Raw genomic sequence first — 19,724 nt, forward strand, 5'->3', positions numbered from 1 at the left:
CAGAAACAGGCCCTTTAGCCCAACTCATCCATGCTGACCAGGTTTCCTAAACTGAACTAGTCCCCTTTGCCTGTGTTTTGACCCATATCCCTCAACCTTTCCTATCCATGTACCTGTCCAAATGTCTTTTACATGTTGTAATTATATCCGCCTCTACCACCACCTCTGGCAGCTCATTCCATACACGCACCACCCTCTGTAAAAGTTGTCCCTCAGATCATAGAATCCTTACAGTGCAGAAGGAGGCCATTCAGTCCATCAAGCCTGCACCAACAACAATCCCACCCAGGCCCTATCCCTGTAACCCCATGTATTTACCCATCTGATCTCCCTGACACTGGGGGGGCAATTTAGCATGGCCAGTCCTGCACATCTTTGGACTGTGGGAGGAAATGGGAGCACCTGGAAGAAACCCACGTTTCTGGAATGGAACTTGAACCCAATATTTTCTAGCTCAGAGATGAGCATGCTACCACAGTCAAGTTTAACACCTTCAACTGTGTCCTGAATGAGTCTAAGCTTATCATTTCCACTCAGTGGAGAGCGTTCCAAGTGCTGGTCAAACTTTATATAAGCAAATTACTTTTCACCATCTCCTCCAAATTGTCCTTTTCAATGGCTTTAGATTATTCAAATCAGCAACCAGAGCTGGCACTGGTGCCAATGGGTAAGCTAGTAGAACATTGACAGCTTCAAAAAGGGAGCAGTGGAAGAGTGACCATTTGTAAATATTCTATTGGTACTACACATGGCTACTTTTTCACCAATGTTAGAAAAATGTCCCCTCTAGTGATAATTAAAGGGATTGCATTGTTATAAAATCACTAAAGTTGAGGCATTAGGAAGCTGATTTTCAGTTTTTATTTGTACAAGAACTCTCCAGCTCCTCCTGTAAAAGATTTTTGGAATGCTTGCTTTTGCGTGTTTTACACATTTTCTGCTGAAGAAACTTGCTTCTTTGGTTTTGGACATTGGGGAATGAGAGAGGAACTTTCTTGATGTATGAGACTAAGTTACCTCAGTTGTGCTATCTTAGAGGCCAAAACCAGTGAGGAGACTATTTGTGGCCAAGACACTATTGCAATATTAGGCCTATGCTTGGAAAGCTCTTCTGGTTGAAGTAATGGAAATGGGAAAACTTGGACTCATTCTAAGTACAGCTAAATATGCAGGCCTTGGCTCAGTGGACTCTCGTCTCTTAGTCAGAAGGTTTTGGGTATGAGCTCCACGACATAAATCTGAGCATCTAGTCCAGGTGGAAGTTTCGATGCCATACTGAAGGAGTGTTTGAAGTTTCCAACTTTGAGCTAAGATGTTAAACTGAAGTTTCGTTTATTGGTCTTCCTAATCAGTAACCATCATGTAATATGGCAGCTCAAAAGTGTGAAATGTTGCGCCATAATTAGATCTCTCTTGCGCGTTTGAATTTCTACTACATGAAAATTATCCACGATATTTTTCAAAGGAGGGGCAATTAACTATTTGCTACAAAATGGTCCTGTGACCTCGATACGTCCTGTGATGCGATACGATCATCAGTGTTGATAAACTATACCAAAATGCAGCGGATGTTGGAAACCTGAAATATAAACAGAAAATGCTGGAAGGCGCTGAGGTGGGTTTGGCTGCGACAGTGGAGGAAGGAAGAGTTTATCCGAAATGAAGATGGTAGGTGGCACAGTGGTTAGCACCACTGCCTCACAGTGCCAGGGACCTAGGTTCAATTCCAACCTCGGGTGACTGTGTAGAGTCTTCACATTCTCCCCATGTGTCCGTGGGTTTTCTCTGGGTGCTCCGGCTTCCTTCCACAGTCCAAAGATGAGCAGGTCAGGTTAATTGGCCATGATAAATTGCACACTATTGTCAGGGGGACTAGCAGGGTAAATATGTGGGATTACGGGCATAGGGCCTGGTTGGAATTGTTGTCGGTGCAGGCTCAATAAGCTTAATGGTCTTCTGCACTGCAGGGATTCTATTCTGACGAATTTCTGTGCTTGGTTTGGGGAGGTGAATCCCTTAGCCAATTTAGCACTGGTTCTGAGGATTGCAGCCAGAAGATCTCTGCATGGAATGCACTGTACCTGTCTGCTTCTACTGCATTGCCCATATTGAGAAGGGTGGGTGTAACATGTAGGTATGTGTCAAAAGCTTCCCAACTCGTCAAATCATATCAAGCAGCTGTGCCAAATTTGCCAACTTGGACAAGTCCACGCAAAAGTATTTGCCTGTGACTCAACAAAGGACATTTGTATAGTTGCAAGAGGACCCCCACTCCACCATTTGTATTGTTCAAAGGTCTGGGCACCAACTGTAACTCAGCTGATTTAGACTAACATACACTATTGCTAAGTTCTTGGAAGTACAGTGGAGCATTTTTTTAAGGGGTTGTGGTGAGTTATTGGATTTGGTAAGGAGTGTTACTGCATTTTCACAGGGCTGGGCGGTCAGAGGGTTTGGTGACCTGTCCACAGTAAGACCCCATCACACTCATCCTCTGTGATCTCTCACTCTGCGTCGGCACACGAGGAATTCTTTCACCTTGGTCTGACTGCAGCCTAATTTGTCTGGAGATTCACCATGTTAACCCCAACCCTGTACTGTACCAGCCCCTTGATATGTGCAGCGTCAGTAGCTGAGTAGGTGGCTGAGTGTGAAGCAAGTGATTGGGCCTCTTTAGTGTTACGTAAAAACAAGGAGGAATAGGCCCTTCAAGCCTGCTCCACCATGCATTTTGATCATGGCTGATCATTGAATTCAATATCCTGATCTCCTCTTCTTCTCCTCCTCCTCCTCCTCCCCCGCCCCCAAAATCCCTTTAGCCCCAAGACCTATATCTAATTCTTGAAATCGCATGTTTTGGCCTCAACAATTTTCTGTGGTAATGAATTCCACACATTCACCACCCTCTGCGTGAAGACATTTCTCCTCACCTCAGTTCTAAAGGGTTTAACCTTTATCCTCAAACTATAACCCCCTAGTTCTGGACTCCCCCCACCATTGGGAACATTCTTTCTGAATCTACCCTGCTAGAATTTTCGAAGTTTCTATGAGATCCCCTCGCATTCTTCTTAACTCCTGTGAATATGGTCTCTCCTCATATGGCAGACCTGCCTGGGGCCTGCTGCACTCCCTCTATAATAAGGACACCAAAACTGCACACAATACTCAAGGTGTGGCCTCATCAATGTCCTGTGCAATTGCAGCAAAACATGCCTATTCCTATACTCCAATCCTCTCACTATGAAGGCCAGCCTTCACGTGTTGTGTTGTGCTATTATTTTTTCTCCTGTCAGCATGTGCTGTGGCTGGGTAGGTGGAAGATCTCTAGTATCTGAAAGCAGAAAGTCAGAGCGAGGGAGGTTTGGGGAAGGAAAGAGGTGGGGTGGAAGGCAAGAAAAAATGTCAGTATTATCAGCAGCTTGCACACCATTTCAGATGGGAAGGTGAGGATGAGCTGGGAGTTGAGAAGAGGCAAAAGGTAAGAACATACAGTCATTCTCATTATTCTTAGTTGTGTAAGATGTCATGGGTTCAGTCAAAGCCAACTCCATGATGCAGAGAACCACTTTTGTGGAGCTCCAAGGGATAGAACGCATAGAATCCTACAGTGCAGGAGAGGCCATTCGGTCCATTGAGCCTGCACTGACCACAATCCCCCACAGGCCCTATCCCCATAACCCCATGCATTTACTCTAGCTAGTCCCCTGACACCAAAGGGCAATTTAGCATGGCCAATCAACCTAACCGGCACATCTTTGGACTGGGAGGAAACCAGAGAACCCGGAGGAAACACACGCAGTCACGGGGAGAACGTGCAGATTTCAGACAGACAGTGACCCAAGTTGGGGGAATTGAACTCGGGTCCCTGGCACTGAGGCAGCATTGCTAACCACTGTGCATGCCCAGTGCAGGCATTCTTCCTGCCCACCAGTTCTGCTCTGTTCTGAGCAGTCACCTGCAACCTTGGCCTAGAGGGTAGAATGTCAATGATTGAGTAGCACTGCGCCTGCCACAGCTGAATAGTTGGAGGTATATAGTGGCCATGGACGTGAGGTTGGCTGCAATGCTAGGTGTCAGGGTGAGGTCGAGTATCTGGATGTTGAGTGAGAGTCCCGACTGCCAGGAATTATTACTGGATGAGTGCTGGCAACGTGGTGCATTAAGAAAGGTGAGACATTGGTGCTGCGGTGGGTGTGGAGTCTGCCAAAGATGCATTCGCTTAACCTGCAGCACCCGCGTGAGGTTGTTAAGCTTCGTGACGATGCTGACACAGCCTCTGGATGAGACTCCTTGCACTGACCTCCCAGGATACTTGCTCCCAGAGGATGATCCAAGCGGGTCTCCCGGCATCTCCTTCCCCACCTCCCCCATGGTAACAGAACGTTTCTATCCAGCCCCTATATGGAGACCTCCAGTGCTCTGTCACTGCCAGCCCCACTGCTGGTGCGTTGGTGGGTCCAAACTGCAAGAGAAGATGAAAGTTATACCGACAGTGAGGAAGTATTTGGATCTGTGCGATGTTAGCAATGGCCCAGTGCTCGCAGTCTGCTCTGCAGTACATGTTACTGGATAAACTCTCTAAATACATCTCTCTACATTTCATTGTTTTCCTGCCCAATGACGGCCTTTTCCAAAAAGAATTTTCCGAAACATGACTGCTTAAACCTTTGTTAAAATCCCTTCTATTTTGTGAAGTTCACATCCACTTCCCTCTCCCTCAGCATCCCCCCACTCCCAACCCACTTCATTTCCTCCTGTCTACTTTTTTTTTCTGCCTTGCCAAGCACTCAGTATATTTTCTTTTATGAGGAGCACAATACAAAAGCAAGGTGTAGGTGTTGAAGTGAATGATTCTGTAATTCTATACTTGGCTTTTTGGCAGTGCTTATTTTTGTAACAGTTCAGCAAATGTACTGGTTTTCTCTCTCTCTCTCTCTCTCCCCCCCCAAAAAAAAAACCTGAGTAGGATTCTTGATTTTCTTTTTCATTTCAAGGCCTCGTTGAACCGTTTCAGGTCTATTTTGTCTCTGTCATTGTCCAGTGCCGATCTTGCGTGTATTTCTTTGCGATGACTACGATAGACAGCTGAAAGTCTGTGGTGCTTTTTATCAATGAAGCTCATTGAACATGTTGCAGCATTAACATGATTCAGTCTGCAGTTCCTTCATTGCTGCAACAACCCGGGAGCTGCTGAGACTTTGTACAGTTTGCTGTGTTCTTGAAAATACGAATCTTCAATCTACTGATACTGAAGACTATACTTGGGCGGGGCGGGGGGGAGAATCCACATCGCAACAGATTTCATCGTGCTTTAATGCATCGAACGTTACATATGTTTTTAACATGTGCTTTCCTGAAAATGCCGAGCACTTTAAAAGCCCTGTGGTGTGATCGGGACGTTTATCAAACTATAGTAGTTCTCACAAGTCAAACCTATTGGCCGGAATTCTTCGGCCTTCACACCCCACTGCCACTGCCAGCAAGAACTGGCAGGAGAATTGAGCACTTGGCCAAATCTCCGTTCGCTGCAGCGGGACCGGAAAATCCCAACTCTGGGGCGAGAACGGAGAATCCTATCCATTAAAAAAAATGTAAGGCAAAATACCGCAGTTGCTGGACACCTAAAATAACCAAAAACACTGGATGCCCACTTCAGAGATAGATGAACCACCCCGCCCCCAATTTGTTACAATCCCAGCTGATGTTGCAACTGGACAAGTTTGATCCCAGGATGGAATCCAACTTGACGGGTCCTAACTTGTTTTGTGTTCTGTTTAGAGACCTGGATGAATAGATTTACAGGACTGCCAATGAACTCGTAACAAAAGAATGAAAATTTATTAATTAAGATGAGGTTGACTCCAGTACACTACTCCTTCGCCCGAGCTTTACCTTTCCAGATATATGTAAATTTGTAAAGATGACACCAGTTATAAAATCTAGCACAATTATTCTCCGTATGTACATAGTCTGCAGTATTTGGCTTTTGTACAAATGCTTCCATATTTTGGTGCCTCTCAAATCCTCTTCTGGCCTCGAGTGAGGGAATGGGAGAGACATCAGTGGCCCCAAAACAGTGCACAAGCATTATGCAGTGGCAGGAAATGTGAACTGAAAGCAGAAATCCCTGGGGCTAACTAATGGGTCAGGCAGCATCTGTGCGTAGAATGCTAGAATTAATTTGGTGGACCACTTTTGAGAACTGATCTCACGTCATCAGTGGAGTGGGCTGTGGTAGTGCGGGGGAAAAATCTCAAAATTGACGGGCCAAAAATGGTCACCCAAAAAAGCTGAGGAACATTTTAAGGGTGGGGTGGAGTCGGGTAGGATGGGATTTTTAAAAATTAATTTCTACAGGATGTGGTGCTGTTGGCTAGGCTAGCGTTTATTGTCCATCCCTCATTGCTCTTGAGAAGGTGGTGGTGAGCTGTCATCTTGAGGTGCTGCAGTCCATGTGGTGTAGGCCCACCCACAGTGCTGTTAGGCAGGAAGTTCCAGGATTTTGACCCAGCGACAAAAGCACTGTACAACTATATATATTTTCAAGTTAACATGGTGAGTGACTTGGAAGGGAATTTCCATGGGGTGGTGTTCTCGTGTCTGCTGACCTCTTCCTACTTGGTGGTAGCAGTTGTGGGTTTGGAAGGTGCTGCCTAAGGAGCCTTGGTGAGTTCCTTCAGTGCATCTTGTGGGTAGTGCCACTGTTCGTCAGTGATGGAGAAAGTGAATGTTTGTGGACGGGGTGCCAATGGAGTGTTGCTGGAGCTAGATGCCCGTGGAAAGTCCAGGGCAAAGATAGCGCAACACCCCTGTTCCTACTGGCTCGCAAGAAATGCTTTAGAGTTCAATTTTGTGTGAAACCTTGCATACATGCATCTCCTATAGTTAGGAACTGAGCAAATGCCAGTTGTAATGGTGAATCAGGGACCATGCAGGGCTTAGTTAAGCCAATAGTTAAAATGGTGTCATTGGAATGCAATATTGCCATTGAAATTAGACACTCATTCCTCTGGGCTAGGGTGGCCTCCATAAAGTCAGGCTCTTTACAATGATTGCATGGGGTAGAGAGGGTGGTATTATAGTGGAAGCGCTTCAGTGTTGCAATGCAAACCCGCTGCCTGCTGTTGAATGAACGATGTTAAAATCAACCCTTTTGTGTTTAGTGTTTTGGGCATGAATATTAATCCAGTAACTACTCACTTAATACTAAAGGACTTAGTTTTATTATATAGTATATGTTTTATACATTGGGTTTTAAGTATTAAACTGCTAATTTTAAACATAAAAATAGGAGCTTAGAATAGGAGTTTCAAAGCTTCTGATCAAGGTCTGAAAGCGTTCTCTATTGCAATTTATTAAATGACGTGTGTTAATGTCTTAACGTTTTTATTTGTAAAACTACTGCTAAGGAACTTTGGCAATGTTTGAGGTAAGGTAAACATGCATTAGAACTTTATCATGAAGCCTAATATTTGAAGAATATATCTTTCCATTTGAAATGTTTTTGGGGATCTCTGCATAATCCTATGACTCCCCCCTCCCACAAAGAGCAATCTGTTTCTAAACATTGGTGACATTTTTATTTAAGACCCTGGTCTGCTTGAGGTTCTGCTGAGTTGAGTTATGCTTCTAACGAACGCCTGCACTTATAGAACTTTATCCCAAGGCACTGCAGTACTGGTAAAGTGTACTCCAGGTGGCAGCAGTCCACTTCATAGGCCAACATGCAAGTGATTTCTCCTGCACTTTGGTCTCCCATGTAGTATCCACTGTCCTATTAGTATTCACAGCATGGATTGTTTTGTCAGGTTGTAGCTCCATTCTCTATCATCCACCCTAGCATTGGTGACAAATATACTGCTTCCATTTTCAAGAGCCGTCCTGGAAGGTGGAATGTGAACCATGCATGATAACATTGACAATGTGGACGAGGTTAACTTTTAACCTGAGATTGCTGCCTGAGGTCTGGTGTGGTGACAGAGCCTAGAGTAATGTTTAAATTGCAGGGCATCTTTGGTCCATCTGCAAGCAGGACCTAGACCTTCTTGTCGCTTGCCATTCCAACACACCACCTGCTCTCACGCCCACATGTCTATCCTTGGCCTGCTGCAATGTTCCAGTCAAGCCCAATGCAAACTGAAGAAGCAACACCTCCTCTTCCGATTAGGCACTTTACAGCCTTTCAAACTTAACATGGAGTCCAACAACTTTGGACTGTGAACTCTCTTCCACCTTCACCCTGTTTTTTTATTTTCATCAACTTATTTTCATTTCCTTCCATTAATTAATTTTTCCATCCTCTTTTTTATATCCTGCTTTCCATTTTGTTTCTCCCCTTACCACCATCTCCCCTCTCCACACCCACCCCACTAGAGCCCTCTCCACACCCCACCCCACTAGAGCCCTCTGTTACCTGTTTCAGGTTGTCCATTGACACACTGCTTACCTTTGTTCTACTATTAACCAATTCTGATCTCTTAATGTGACACTATTAAGTGTCTTGGCCATGATCACCATTTATGTTCCCTTTGCCCTTTTGTCCATGACATCTTTGTCAATCTCTCCCTAGCCTCCACCTATCGCTGGCCCGCTATCTCGCCCCCAGAGCTACCACAGCCACCCCCCACCCCATAACAGCATAAATCTGATCCTATTTCCAGTTCCCTTCAGCTCTGGTGAAGAGTCATCCAGACCCAAAGCATTGGCTCTCTTTTCTCTCTCTCCACAGATGCTGGCAGACCTGCTGAGATTTTTCAACATTTTCTGTTTTCTGTTTCAGATTCCAGCATCTGCAGTAATTTGCTTTTATCTTGATGATAAAATCTTATTCACTACATGAACAGACATGTCCCGATCTCCTCAGCAATGTTCAGATCAAATTCCACTGATTTATTGATTTAGTACCAATAGTGGGTGCCGGCATAATGTTAGACTGAATAGCCCAGGCTGCACAAATAAGTGTCTCATATGCAAATTGGTGGATGTTCTCGCTCTCTCTCTCTTTTGAGGCTATTGGAATACTGCTGTGAATCCTGCTGAGAGAACGCGACAGTGCATCTCGGCAACATCTGTTCCTGAATGTCTATAGCCTCCATGCTGTGCTTTCATCTTGTTTGTGATCCTCACCCAAGCGTATTGGTTTATAGGTGGTGCAGTGTTTCTCTGGACTCTGATGTGCATGAGGTACACAAGCAGAGTGTAGTCTTGCAGCAGTCATCCCATCTATCTGAATTCATGGGGTATGAACAGCCCACCGAACGAATGGGTCGGGCTGTAAAAACGTAGGAAAAATATCTGTTTGTATTAAATGCCCCAATAAAGTGGACATTCCACTTTTTCATGACCAGTGGAGATGTGTTGGTTTCTATAATTCTGCAATTTTCTCTATTATTGTATTAATGATTTTTTTATAGTTAGTAAACTGGTCTTTAAACTAGCCAGTATAAACCACTGTATTTGCTTCTAATTGCCTTTTTTCCATCCTTTATTGTAAATAGCATATGGCATCACATTTATTTAATAACCTTGTTATGGCTGTATGAGGAGCAACATTTAAATGTTTTTAAGTAACCATGATTTAGGTGTGCCTTCATTTTAAATTAATGGTTGGCCACAATGGGCGGGATTTTACTGCTTCGCTCGTCCCAAAACTGTAAATTCCCACCCAAAGCCAATGGATCTTTCCATGGTCTGCCCCTCGCCTGCTCCGATTCTCATGGCGGGTGGGATGGTAAAGGTCCAGCCAATGGATCATATAGGCCAAGCTGTGCAGTGTATGTACACACCAATGTTTCCAGTCGCTATTTTGAACAATCTGAGAAGAGAGTCCTGAGTGTCAAGTAAAGGCGAGTGAATCTTTGCTTTCATTATGCCCTGTGTTTTCAGGATATAATCTACTTAATATGAACAGTTACTATTTGAAAACACGACAGTGAGGGAAGAGGTTAGTAAATTGATATTTCACAGCATTAAGTTGATGTTCACCATTCTAACCAGTTCAAGTGCAATCAAGTGGATAGCATTTTAAAAATACATATTTTTGGGGGATTAAAGGTTGGTTGAATTGTAGTCTATCTGTTCATTAAGCAAGAGGGAATGAACTGGCGATGGCCCAGTGGTATTATTGCTCGACTATTAATCCAGAAACGCAGCTGATGTTCTGGGGACCTGTGTTCGAATCCCATCACAGCAGATGGTGGCATTTGAATTCAATAAAAAATATCTGGAATTAAGAATCTATTGATGACCATGAAACCATTGCCAATTGTCAGAAAAAACCATCTGGTTCACTAATGCCCTTTAGGGAAGGAAATCTGCCATCCTTACCTGGCCTACATGTAACTCCAGAATCACAGCAATGTGGTTGAATCTCAACTGCCCTCCAAGGGCAACTAGGGGTGGGCAATACACGCTGACCAGCCAGAGACGCCAATGTCCCATGAATTCATTTTATAAACTGTAATTACTGAATGGGTTTGGTTTCAGTTAAAATCCTTCAGGTGGTCAACTTTCTAGTTCACTTCTGACCACGTTCCCTGTACTTGAGCATCAATTTGAATCATGATAAAAGTGCAAACTAGCTCAGTGACTTTAAGCTTCAAGTGACACAACTTTTCCCTGTTTGCTCTTGTAAAAGCTGCATGTAACTTGGTTGTGGTGAGTGTGATAATCTCACCAGGGCCAGCCTTTCAGTATCACGCTGCTTTATTTAACATAAAGGAAAGGTTGTGTCCGTGGCTTAGAGCAACTCCAGTTCTAAGCTCTGGACCTACAATAGCCAGTCCAGGCTGTGAGTGTGAGTTTTAAACTCCCGCTGCTCGTTTCTCACTGGGCGAGCTCCCGCTCGCTTAATAGGGGAACTCTTACTCCACAAAGCTCATGGGGCAGTCTATTAATGATCCCCGTGTTCTTCGTGGCCACTACAACAGTGAGCAACCTGAAGTCTGGTCTGTGTTTCATTAGCTGACCTTGGCCAGGATGACAGTACAGTTGCTATCATTCGATACAGTACCCATGCTGAAGGAGCCGGAATATCAATCAGTATTCAGCACCTAATGGCTATCGAGTGATTCAGTGGGAATTGTTGAATATTGGACAAGGAGAGAAATGAGCATTTTTTTGAGCGTTCTGAGTTTCCCTAAGCTCATGCATGAAGAATTTTGATTTTGGCAAATTAAACGAGACTACAGAACCATGCCAAAGATGTGCAGGTTAGGTTGATTGGCCGTGCTAAATTGCTCCTTAGTGTCAGGGGGATTAGAGTCATAGAGGTTTACAGCATGGAAAGAGGTTTTTCGGCCCAACTTGTCCATGCCGCCCAGTTTTTATCATTGAGCTAGTCCCATTTGCTTGCATTTGGCCCATATCCCTCTATACCCATCTTATCCATGTAATTGTCTAAATGCTTTTTAAAAGACACAATTGTATCCGTCTCTACTACTGCCTCTGGCAGCTTGTTCCAGACACTCATCACCCCCTGTGAAAAAATTGTCCCTCTGGACCCTTTTGTACCTATGCTTGCTAGTTTTAGATCCCACTTCCTTTGGGAAAAGATGTTGACTATCAAGCTGATCTATGCCCCTCATTATTTTATAGACTTCTGTAAGATCACCCCCCAAACCTCCTTCACTCCAGGGAAAAAGTCCCAGTCTATCCAGCCTCTCCTTATAACTCAAACCATCAAATCCCGGTAGCATCCTAGTAAATCTTTTCTGCGCTCTTTCTGGTTTCATAATATCCTTTCTGTAATAAGGTGACCAGAACTGTACACAGTATTCCAAGTGTGGCCTTACTCATGTCTTGTACGTCTCAAATCCGGTATTCAATGTTCTGACCAATGAATCCAAGCATTCCGAATGCTGCCTTCACCACCCTGCCCACCTGTGACTCCACTTTCAAGGAGCTATGAACTAGTACTCCTAGATTTCTTCTATTCTATAACGCTCCACAGCGCCCTACCATTCACTGAGTAGGTCCTGTCCTGATTCGGTCTATCAAAATGCATACCTCACACTTATCTAAATTGAGCTCCATCTGCCATTCGTCAGCCCACTGGCCCAATTGATCAAGATCCTGTTGCAATCCTAGATAACCTTCTTCACTGTTGCCTATGCCACCAATCTTGGTGTCATCTGAAAACTTTCTAACCATGCCTCCTAAATTCTCATCCAAATCATTAATATAAGTAACAAATAACAGTGGGGTAAATATGTGGGGTTATGGGGATGGGGCCTCAGTGGGATTGTGGTTGGTGCAGGCTTGATAGGCCAATTGGCTGCCTTCTGCACTATAGGCATTCTCTGACCAACATGCCTTTAACAGAGTTGAAAGTGGGGCAAGGGGGAGAAAAGCTGGCCATTTTTTAATCAAAAATGCGAGCTGCAACCGTTTAGTCAGAATTGTGTGATGGGGGGATTAATACACCACGGCAATCTGTGCTCTGAATATTCTTGGGGGAAATGGTATGTATTGATAAAAGCACTGGATGAGTAATCCAGAGGCCCAGCCTAATGCGATGGAGACCTGGGTTTAAATCCCACCATACCAGCTGGTGGAATTATAATTAATAAATCTGGAATTGAAAACTTATCTCGGTAATGGTAACCATGAAAGCATTATAGATTATTGTTAAAAACCCACCAGTTCACTAATGTGCTTTTGGGGAAGGAAATCTGCTATCCTTACCTGGTGCGGCCTACGTGTGACTCCAGACCCACAGCAATGTGGTTGACTCTTAAATACCCTCTGAAATGGCCTAGCAAGCCATTCGGTTCGAGGGCAATCAGCGAGAGGCAGTAAAAATGTTGGCCCAGTCAGAGATGCCCACATCTCATTAACGAATAGTAGAGGTGGCACAGTGGTTAGCACTGCTGCCTCACGGTGCCATGGTCTTGGGTCACTATCTGTGTGGAGTTTGCACATTCTCCTCGTGTCTGCGTGGGTTTCCTCCGGGTGCTCCTGTTTCCTCCCACAGTCCAAAGATGTGCAAGTTAGGTTGATTAGCCATGCTAAATTGCCATTTAGTGTCAGGGAGACTAGCAGGGTAAATATGTGGTAACGGAGATAGGGCTTGGGTGGGATTGTGGTCGGTTCAGCTTCGATGGGCCAAATGGCGGCCTCCTGCACTAGGGATTCTATGAATACATTTTTTTTAAAGTTCCAGGCTTTTCATGACCCTGTGAAAGCTGATCGCAGCAGTGATGCTGATTCTTCAGTTGCCTCATAAACTGTTGTAACTTCTGCATTGAAGACTTGACTGGAGTTCGGTTGTAAGCAAAATGAGTAGGAGCAGACCCTTCAGAATGACAGGCCATGTGCTGCATTTTATACGATTTGATATGTTGCTCCCTGGAAAAGTGTATATACAAAAACATCATCTCCAAAGTATTGCAAATGCAGGTCATGGTTAGATACTGTCAGTTCCCTATATAACACGCACAAAATGCATTGTGTTTATGTTGCCGTTAATCACACGACCATTTCAAACGTATGCACTGCAGTGATCTTGCTGTCAAGAAGCAAATTGAATTAATTGAAAGTCTGCTTACCAATTTCCACAGACGCGCAGCGCAATCGGATTAATAATGAGCGATTCCGTGAGAAGTGCGGACCTCCCATAGTGTCTTGCATAGAAATTTGTGGGAATGGGTTAAGAAAATATTCCAAATCTCCACCAAAGCTGTCAGATTTTACGCGCGGAGGATTTGACCCTTGTCGTGGTCTTAAAAGTGAACTGGCGAATTCGGTGCTGGATTAGTCATCGCGGGGTTTGACACCTAGCAGAGCTGAGAATGTGTCCGTTTTTGTTATGGTGTTGCTTTTCTAATTCTCTCTGTCAGGCGGGAAGCCTCGTGTTGAAGCATCCCTCTGATCTCTGGCTTTGGCTGTGATAATGGAGCCTGTGTACCCTGGGTGGAATTCTGTGGCTGTTGACACCTGGCTCTGTCAGTGTTGCTAGTTTTGTAATTCCTGGCAGGTCACAATTCCAAGCATTAGCGCAGCCAAAGCCCATAAGCCAATCTGACTAGCAGGTCACCTCCGCAGCCATTGAGCACTCTTGTGCTTTATTAACCTTTCACAACTGACCTGTCATCATTCTGACAACTATTTCTTTTGTCCCTTTTGACAGCTGTTCTGAACTTGGACAATTCCGTGGTTGACCTGGAGACCCTCCAAGCCTTGTATGAGAATGTGAGTATTGGGACTAAAGACACACACATTTAAAAAAAAAGAAAACCCAGCAGCAACAGAAGCGTTAAGCTTTCGGAACTAAGCAGTCAGGAACGGGGCAGTTAACCCCCAGCACTCAAAGCCACATGTTAGCTTGTGTAGTAATGCAATGATGCTGCACATTTGGTCTTGTAGCTCAGCTACTGTTTCATTCCAAAACAATCCTTTTATTTAACGTAATCTGATTCTCTGCCTATTCTTCATGCTATAGCAGTAGGAAATTCAAAGCAATAATATTTTGCCATCTTATACCTCTGCATTTATCTTCCACCTGGTGGCAAAATCCCCAATGCAAGGCTTTCATTGAGTCCAGTTATGTAAGGTTAACACGGGGTTGTACGAAATAAGTCACAGTTTAAAAAGAGTATGCTCAGCTTTATGGAATGTAAGAAGGTTAATGTTTTGTAGCCTGTGGAAATGAGCAAAAGGTTTAGATTTGACTCGCCTCATTTAAGGGGCACTATGAGCATTTATTGTGTCCTGACCTATTTTTATACAGATTTTTCCAGTTTAATTCATGGCAGACCAAATTGGGAGCATTTATTCCTGACCTCCATGCACAAAAAGGTGCCTGAACTCGGAGTACATTCCTTTTTCAGTAGCAGCGTTCACAACTGAACATTACAATATTGAGTTACATTGCAAATGTCACGTATTGGGTTCCAATAAAACGCCACTATACACACAGTTTTAAAAACTTAAGCTGTGTGGACCCCTGTTCAGTAACAAAGGAAAATGCTACAAAGCAGTATCGAGAATTCTCCACCCTTTAACTCTCACCAGAATAAACCAGTTCCTATTGCTGGTCAGCAGAAGTGTTTTCTACACGGCCGTCTACCAGTCACCAGTTTAGAACATAAGAACTAGGAGCAGGAGTAGGCCATCAGGCCCCTCGAGCCTGCTCCGTCATTCAACAAGATCATGGCTGATCTTTTCGTGGATTCGGCTCCACTGACTTGCCTGCTCACCGTAACCCTTAATTCCTTTACTGTTCAAAAATGTATCTATTTACATGGCATGGTGGAACAATGGTTAGCACTACTGCCCCTCAGTGCCAGGGACCCAGGTTCGATTGCTGGCTTGGGTCACTGTCTATGTCTGCATGGAATTCCTACGGGTGCTCTGGTTTCCTCTCACAGTCCGAAAGACGTGCATCAGCCATGCTAAATTCTCCATCAGTGTACACGAACAGGCATCGGAGTGTGGCGACTAGGGGATTTTCCCAGTGACTTCATTGCAGTGTTAATGTAAGCCTACTTGTGACATGAATAAATAAACTATTAGTCGCTCACTTAAGGAAGCATCAAATTTGTTGCACGTTTTTTGCATTTCCATTTTCCAAAGCACAAACTAGTCTTCTCCCTGAAGTAATGGAAAGCAATATTAATTCTGTGGCCAAAAATTTGGGGGGCGGGGGGGACCTTTGCTACTCTACAGGGTAACCAAGTATGACATTTAAAGTTTGTGGTTGCAAAGCATTTTTTTAATAGACTGTCCTCCCCTCAGCCAACTTTCTGAGAGAAGGTTGGAAACGTTCAATTAGCAATTAAGGAGGGACCCTCTACTTGTACCCAAAATACACAATGTTATTGGGGGAAAAAAGGTAAATTTGGAACATTATCTCGAGATACATCATGAATGCAGAACAGCAGAGCACAGTGCGAATTGGTGATGAGCAGATTTATGACAAGCTCTTCACGCAGAGTAGTTAACACTTGTAAAGCACTTCTGGGCAAAGTGGCGGAGACACAAACTTTGATGCGTTTAAGAGACAATTGAAGGGGATTCATAATTTTCTTTAGGTAACTGAACTAAAATATGCCAAATGACCTTTCCCATCAATACTTGGGGTCCTTTGCCTGCACTGTGTAAGAACAACTCAATCCCAGGATCTAGAACAATGTATAAACTTGGGCTCAGTTAAAAGGAAGGAGGTGCCTTGGCAACAGTAATCATGAAGACGGCGATAGTCTTAAAAGCACCATTAAAGGGGCAAGCTCAGGAAAAGCCCTGTGAGAGAGCGAGGCTTTTCGTTGCCGAAATGAAGAAAGTTTTTTATCTCGGAGCTTGTATGATGAATCAGTCAGTTCTTGTGTATGAATTTCAAATCGGTGATCTTTTTGTTTAAACCTTCTGTCCCTTAAGTGTGTGTGCTGCTGTACCAAGAGTAGCGTGGCATCCACAGTCCACCTTGGAAGGAACTGGTAAATGGGCACAATGGTGCCAAGCTACGGGAGAGAATTAAGGAAAGGAAGTGTGGGCGTGGAGAGTTTCAGTGCAGGATTAAGAGGATCATGCTGGTATGACTGAAAGACTTCTCTCTCTGTTCCAGGCAAGGTGAAGTAGTTGGAATGATGGAGCCAAGAAGCATTTCCCCTCAGAACCCATAATTTGTGGCTCAGCAAAGGGCATGGCAAGTGAAGTCAGCAGTCGTCACATGGGTTTGGGGTCATTTCCGTAACCGCAGTGGTTAAAAAGCGCCAGGTTCCCGGATTCGATTCCCGGCTTGGGCCACTTTCTGTGCGGAATCTGCACGTTCTCTCTGTGTCTGTGTGGGTTTCCTCCGAGTGCTCTGGTTTCCCCCCTCATTTGGAAAAACGTGCTGGTTAGGGTGCATTGGCCTTGCTAAGTTCTCCCTCAGTGTACCCAAACAGGCACCAGAGTGTGGCGACTAAGGGATTTTCACAGTAACTTCATTGCAGTGTTAATGTAATCCTATTTGTGACTCATAAATAAACTTTGCCTGCCGTATCTAAAAATGCTAGAGGAAGTGGCATAGTACTGAACACAGTCCACCAGTGTGCAAAAAAAAATATTCCATTATGCAACAAATGTCTGAGGTAGCTAAACCATTTTTTAATTTAAAAGGCCACAAATCAAGGTTTCCTTGACTTGATTATTCTGCCCCTTGAGGCAGATGGCATGTAAAGGACAGCCTTGAGTACCGGGTATCTCTGGGAGCAGTTTGTGCTGAAGTGCAGTAGGAGCTAAAGGAACACTTCTTTACTGAGTGTGTTACCTTATCCCTGGCATTATTTCCTTGTTGCATGCTATTTCCAAGCTCGGGATAAGCAAGGTATCTGGATCATTGTTGCTTTGGAGTTGGTCCTTGTAAGGAACAAATAACACAGCTAAGGTGAGCACTTATTGCTGGGACATCAATATGTTGCACTGTCCTGCAGTCACTTAAATCCTGCTGTATTCTCTACGCAGTAGTAATGGGGTACAAAAATGGCGGCACAGTTTAGGCTTAGTTACAAGATTTTGTAACTCTGCCCTTCATCAGTTCCAATTTATTTAGAAGTCTAGTCATGGTTGTAATGTTCACAGAATCATAGAATCCCTACAGTGCAGAAGGAGGCCATTGGGCCCATCGAGTCTGTACTGACAGAAATCCCACCCAGGCCCTACCCCTGTAACCCCTCGTATTTACCCTAACTAGTCTCCCTGACACTAAGGGGCAATTTAGCATGGCCAATCCACCTAACCAGCACATCTTTGGACTGTGGGAGAAAACCAGAGCAACCGGAGGAAACCCACGCAGACACTGGGAAGGACGTGCAAACTCCATACAGATAGTGACCCAAAGTTGGAATTAAACCCGGGCCCCCTGGCACAGTGAGCCAGCAGTGCAAGCCACTATGCCTGCCCATGTTGATGTGCAGAGTTTCATGTTGTCATCATTTTAAAAAGGAAAGGAGATGCCTACAATTTGTTCTCTGCAAATTTTGTAGCTAAACGATAATGGACCAATGATTAAATGTCCATCACATCCAGATCACAAGTAAACGATGCTAGAGACGCAGCAACTATATTTATATTGCACATTGTATGCACTGTACATATTGGCTGCGTGTATATTGATACTGTGTCTCATGTCCCCTTTCTTCCCGAACCCAACCCAGGTTGGCTAACACTTGGTGAAGCTCCAGGTTCTAATGGAGATAGTGAGGTTGATCCAGCTTCTTAGATGCTCTGTTCCGGCTTTTTCATTTGGCTGTCACTAAATTGTCCAACCGAGGATTTAATTTACTCCTAATTTCTATTCCAAATTTGTTTCCTCCGAGCTGCTCCCAAGGACTATGGGGACTCGCTGAGGATGCAGTAAACCTCTCCTCTCTCCAAGACAGCCACCACTGATGTGTGGAAAGTAAGGTCCTTCTCAGACAGCCTTCCGAGACTGTCACCCAGGCAGATAGTTTACATTTGTTAGTTTAATGTTTGTGCCTCAACTGATCCAGAAAACAAACCATCAAACGATAGTAGAAAGTTCCTTCTGACATTCAAGCCTACAATTGATTGAGCGCTAACCAGAATGCGAGTTGTCTACATTCCACCTGTATCTGACTTTAATACTATGAGCAGTGCTGAATGCTTTTACATTCTCCTCAACTTCAATGAAAGTTTAATTCCAAGAGTTTATTCGTTAGACTTTTGAAGATTCTCCCACAACCCCCTGCCTCACTTTAAATTGATAACCCTGACTGGCTTTCGTCATGCAGAAACATGGCAGTAGATTCAACACTTTTCAGTTGGTGTTTCTTTAAAGGCCGGTTGGAAGAGCCACTGGAGCCATCATTACACACATGGAGTGTTAATGTTTCTGACCATAGCGATTGTAAAGAATAGTTTTCTCTCCCCGCTTTAGGTTTTAAGTTTATTTATTAGAGTCAGAGGCTTACATTAACACCGTAATGAAGTTACAGTGAAAATCCCCTAGTAACCACACTCCGGCGCCTGTTTGGGTACACGAAGGGAGAATTTAGGATGGCCAATGCATCTAACCAGCATGTCTTTGGACTGTGGGAGGAAACTGGAGCACCGGGAGGAAACCCACGCAGACATGGGGATAGCACACAGACAATGACCCAAGCCGGGAATCGAACCCGGGTCCCTGGCGCTGTGAGGCAGCAGTGCTAACCATTGTGCCACCGTGTCACCATAACCACTGTGTCAACATACTGCTGTAAAATGTGTTTTAGGATTGATTAAAACAAATGCTTGAATAAATAAAATAACAGCTACTTGGAATCCCTAAAATACAGCACATTGAAAATGTTTCAAAACACTTTATTGAAAGGGAACAGCACGTCAAATGTACCAACAGGAGTAGAAAGAGTGGGTACTGTGGTCTAAGCAAAGGGTTTTGAGTGAAGTAGCAATTTGGTTAGAGTTGTAGAGCGAGAGTTTCACAGTCCAGGGGTTAAAGAAGGTCGCAACGATAATGTTGATAAATTAGAGACGCCTTCAACCAATATGACCACAACATTTTCTTGCTCTGCTCTCCTCACTTCAAGATGTGCGAATCGGAGAGGTCAAGGTTGAAGAGGTACAGATGGTAATTGAGTTAACTGTGGCAGCTTTGCAGTAAAGTCTTGCTTTTTTTAAAAAAACAGATTCAGAAGTGGGATCTTAACTATCGAATGAATGTGCCATGCCACATTGAGTGCAGGACGGTTTGTTGAACATTTTATTGCACGCATAGAGATATCAAA

General features: G+C 44.2%; 1 protein-coding gene across 1 annotated transcript in view; it reads left to right on the plus strand.

Moving 5' to 3' along the window:
* The window catches only part of fmn2b (formin 2b), a 415,410-nt gene that overhangs the window by 221,495 nt on the left and 174,191 nt on the right, over positions 1-19,724 (plus strand). The window contains exon 12 of the mRNA XM_078230648.1: positions 14,129-14,190. Coding sequence (XP_078086774.1) covers positions 14,129-14,190 — 62 coding nt within the window. The remainder of the gene's footprint in view (positions 1-14,128; positions 14,191-19,724) is intronic.

This window comes from Mustelus asterias, chromosome 15 (genome assembly GCF_964213995.1).
Source record: "Mustelus asterias chromosome 15, sMusAst1.hap1.1, whole genome shotgun sequence".
Lineage (NCBI taxonomy): Eukaryota > Metazoa > Chordata > Chondrichthyes > Carcharhiniformes > Triakidae > Mustelus > Mustelus asterias.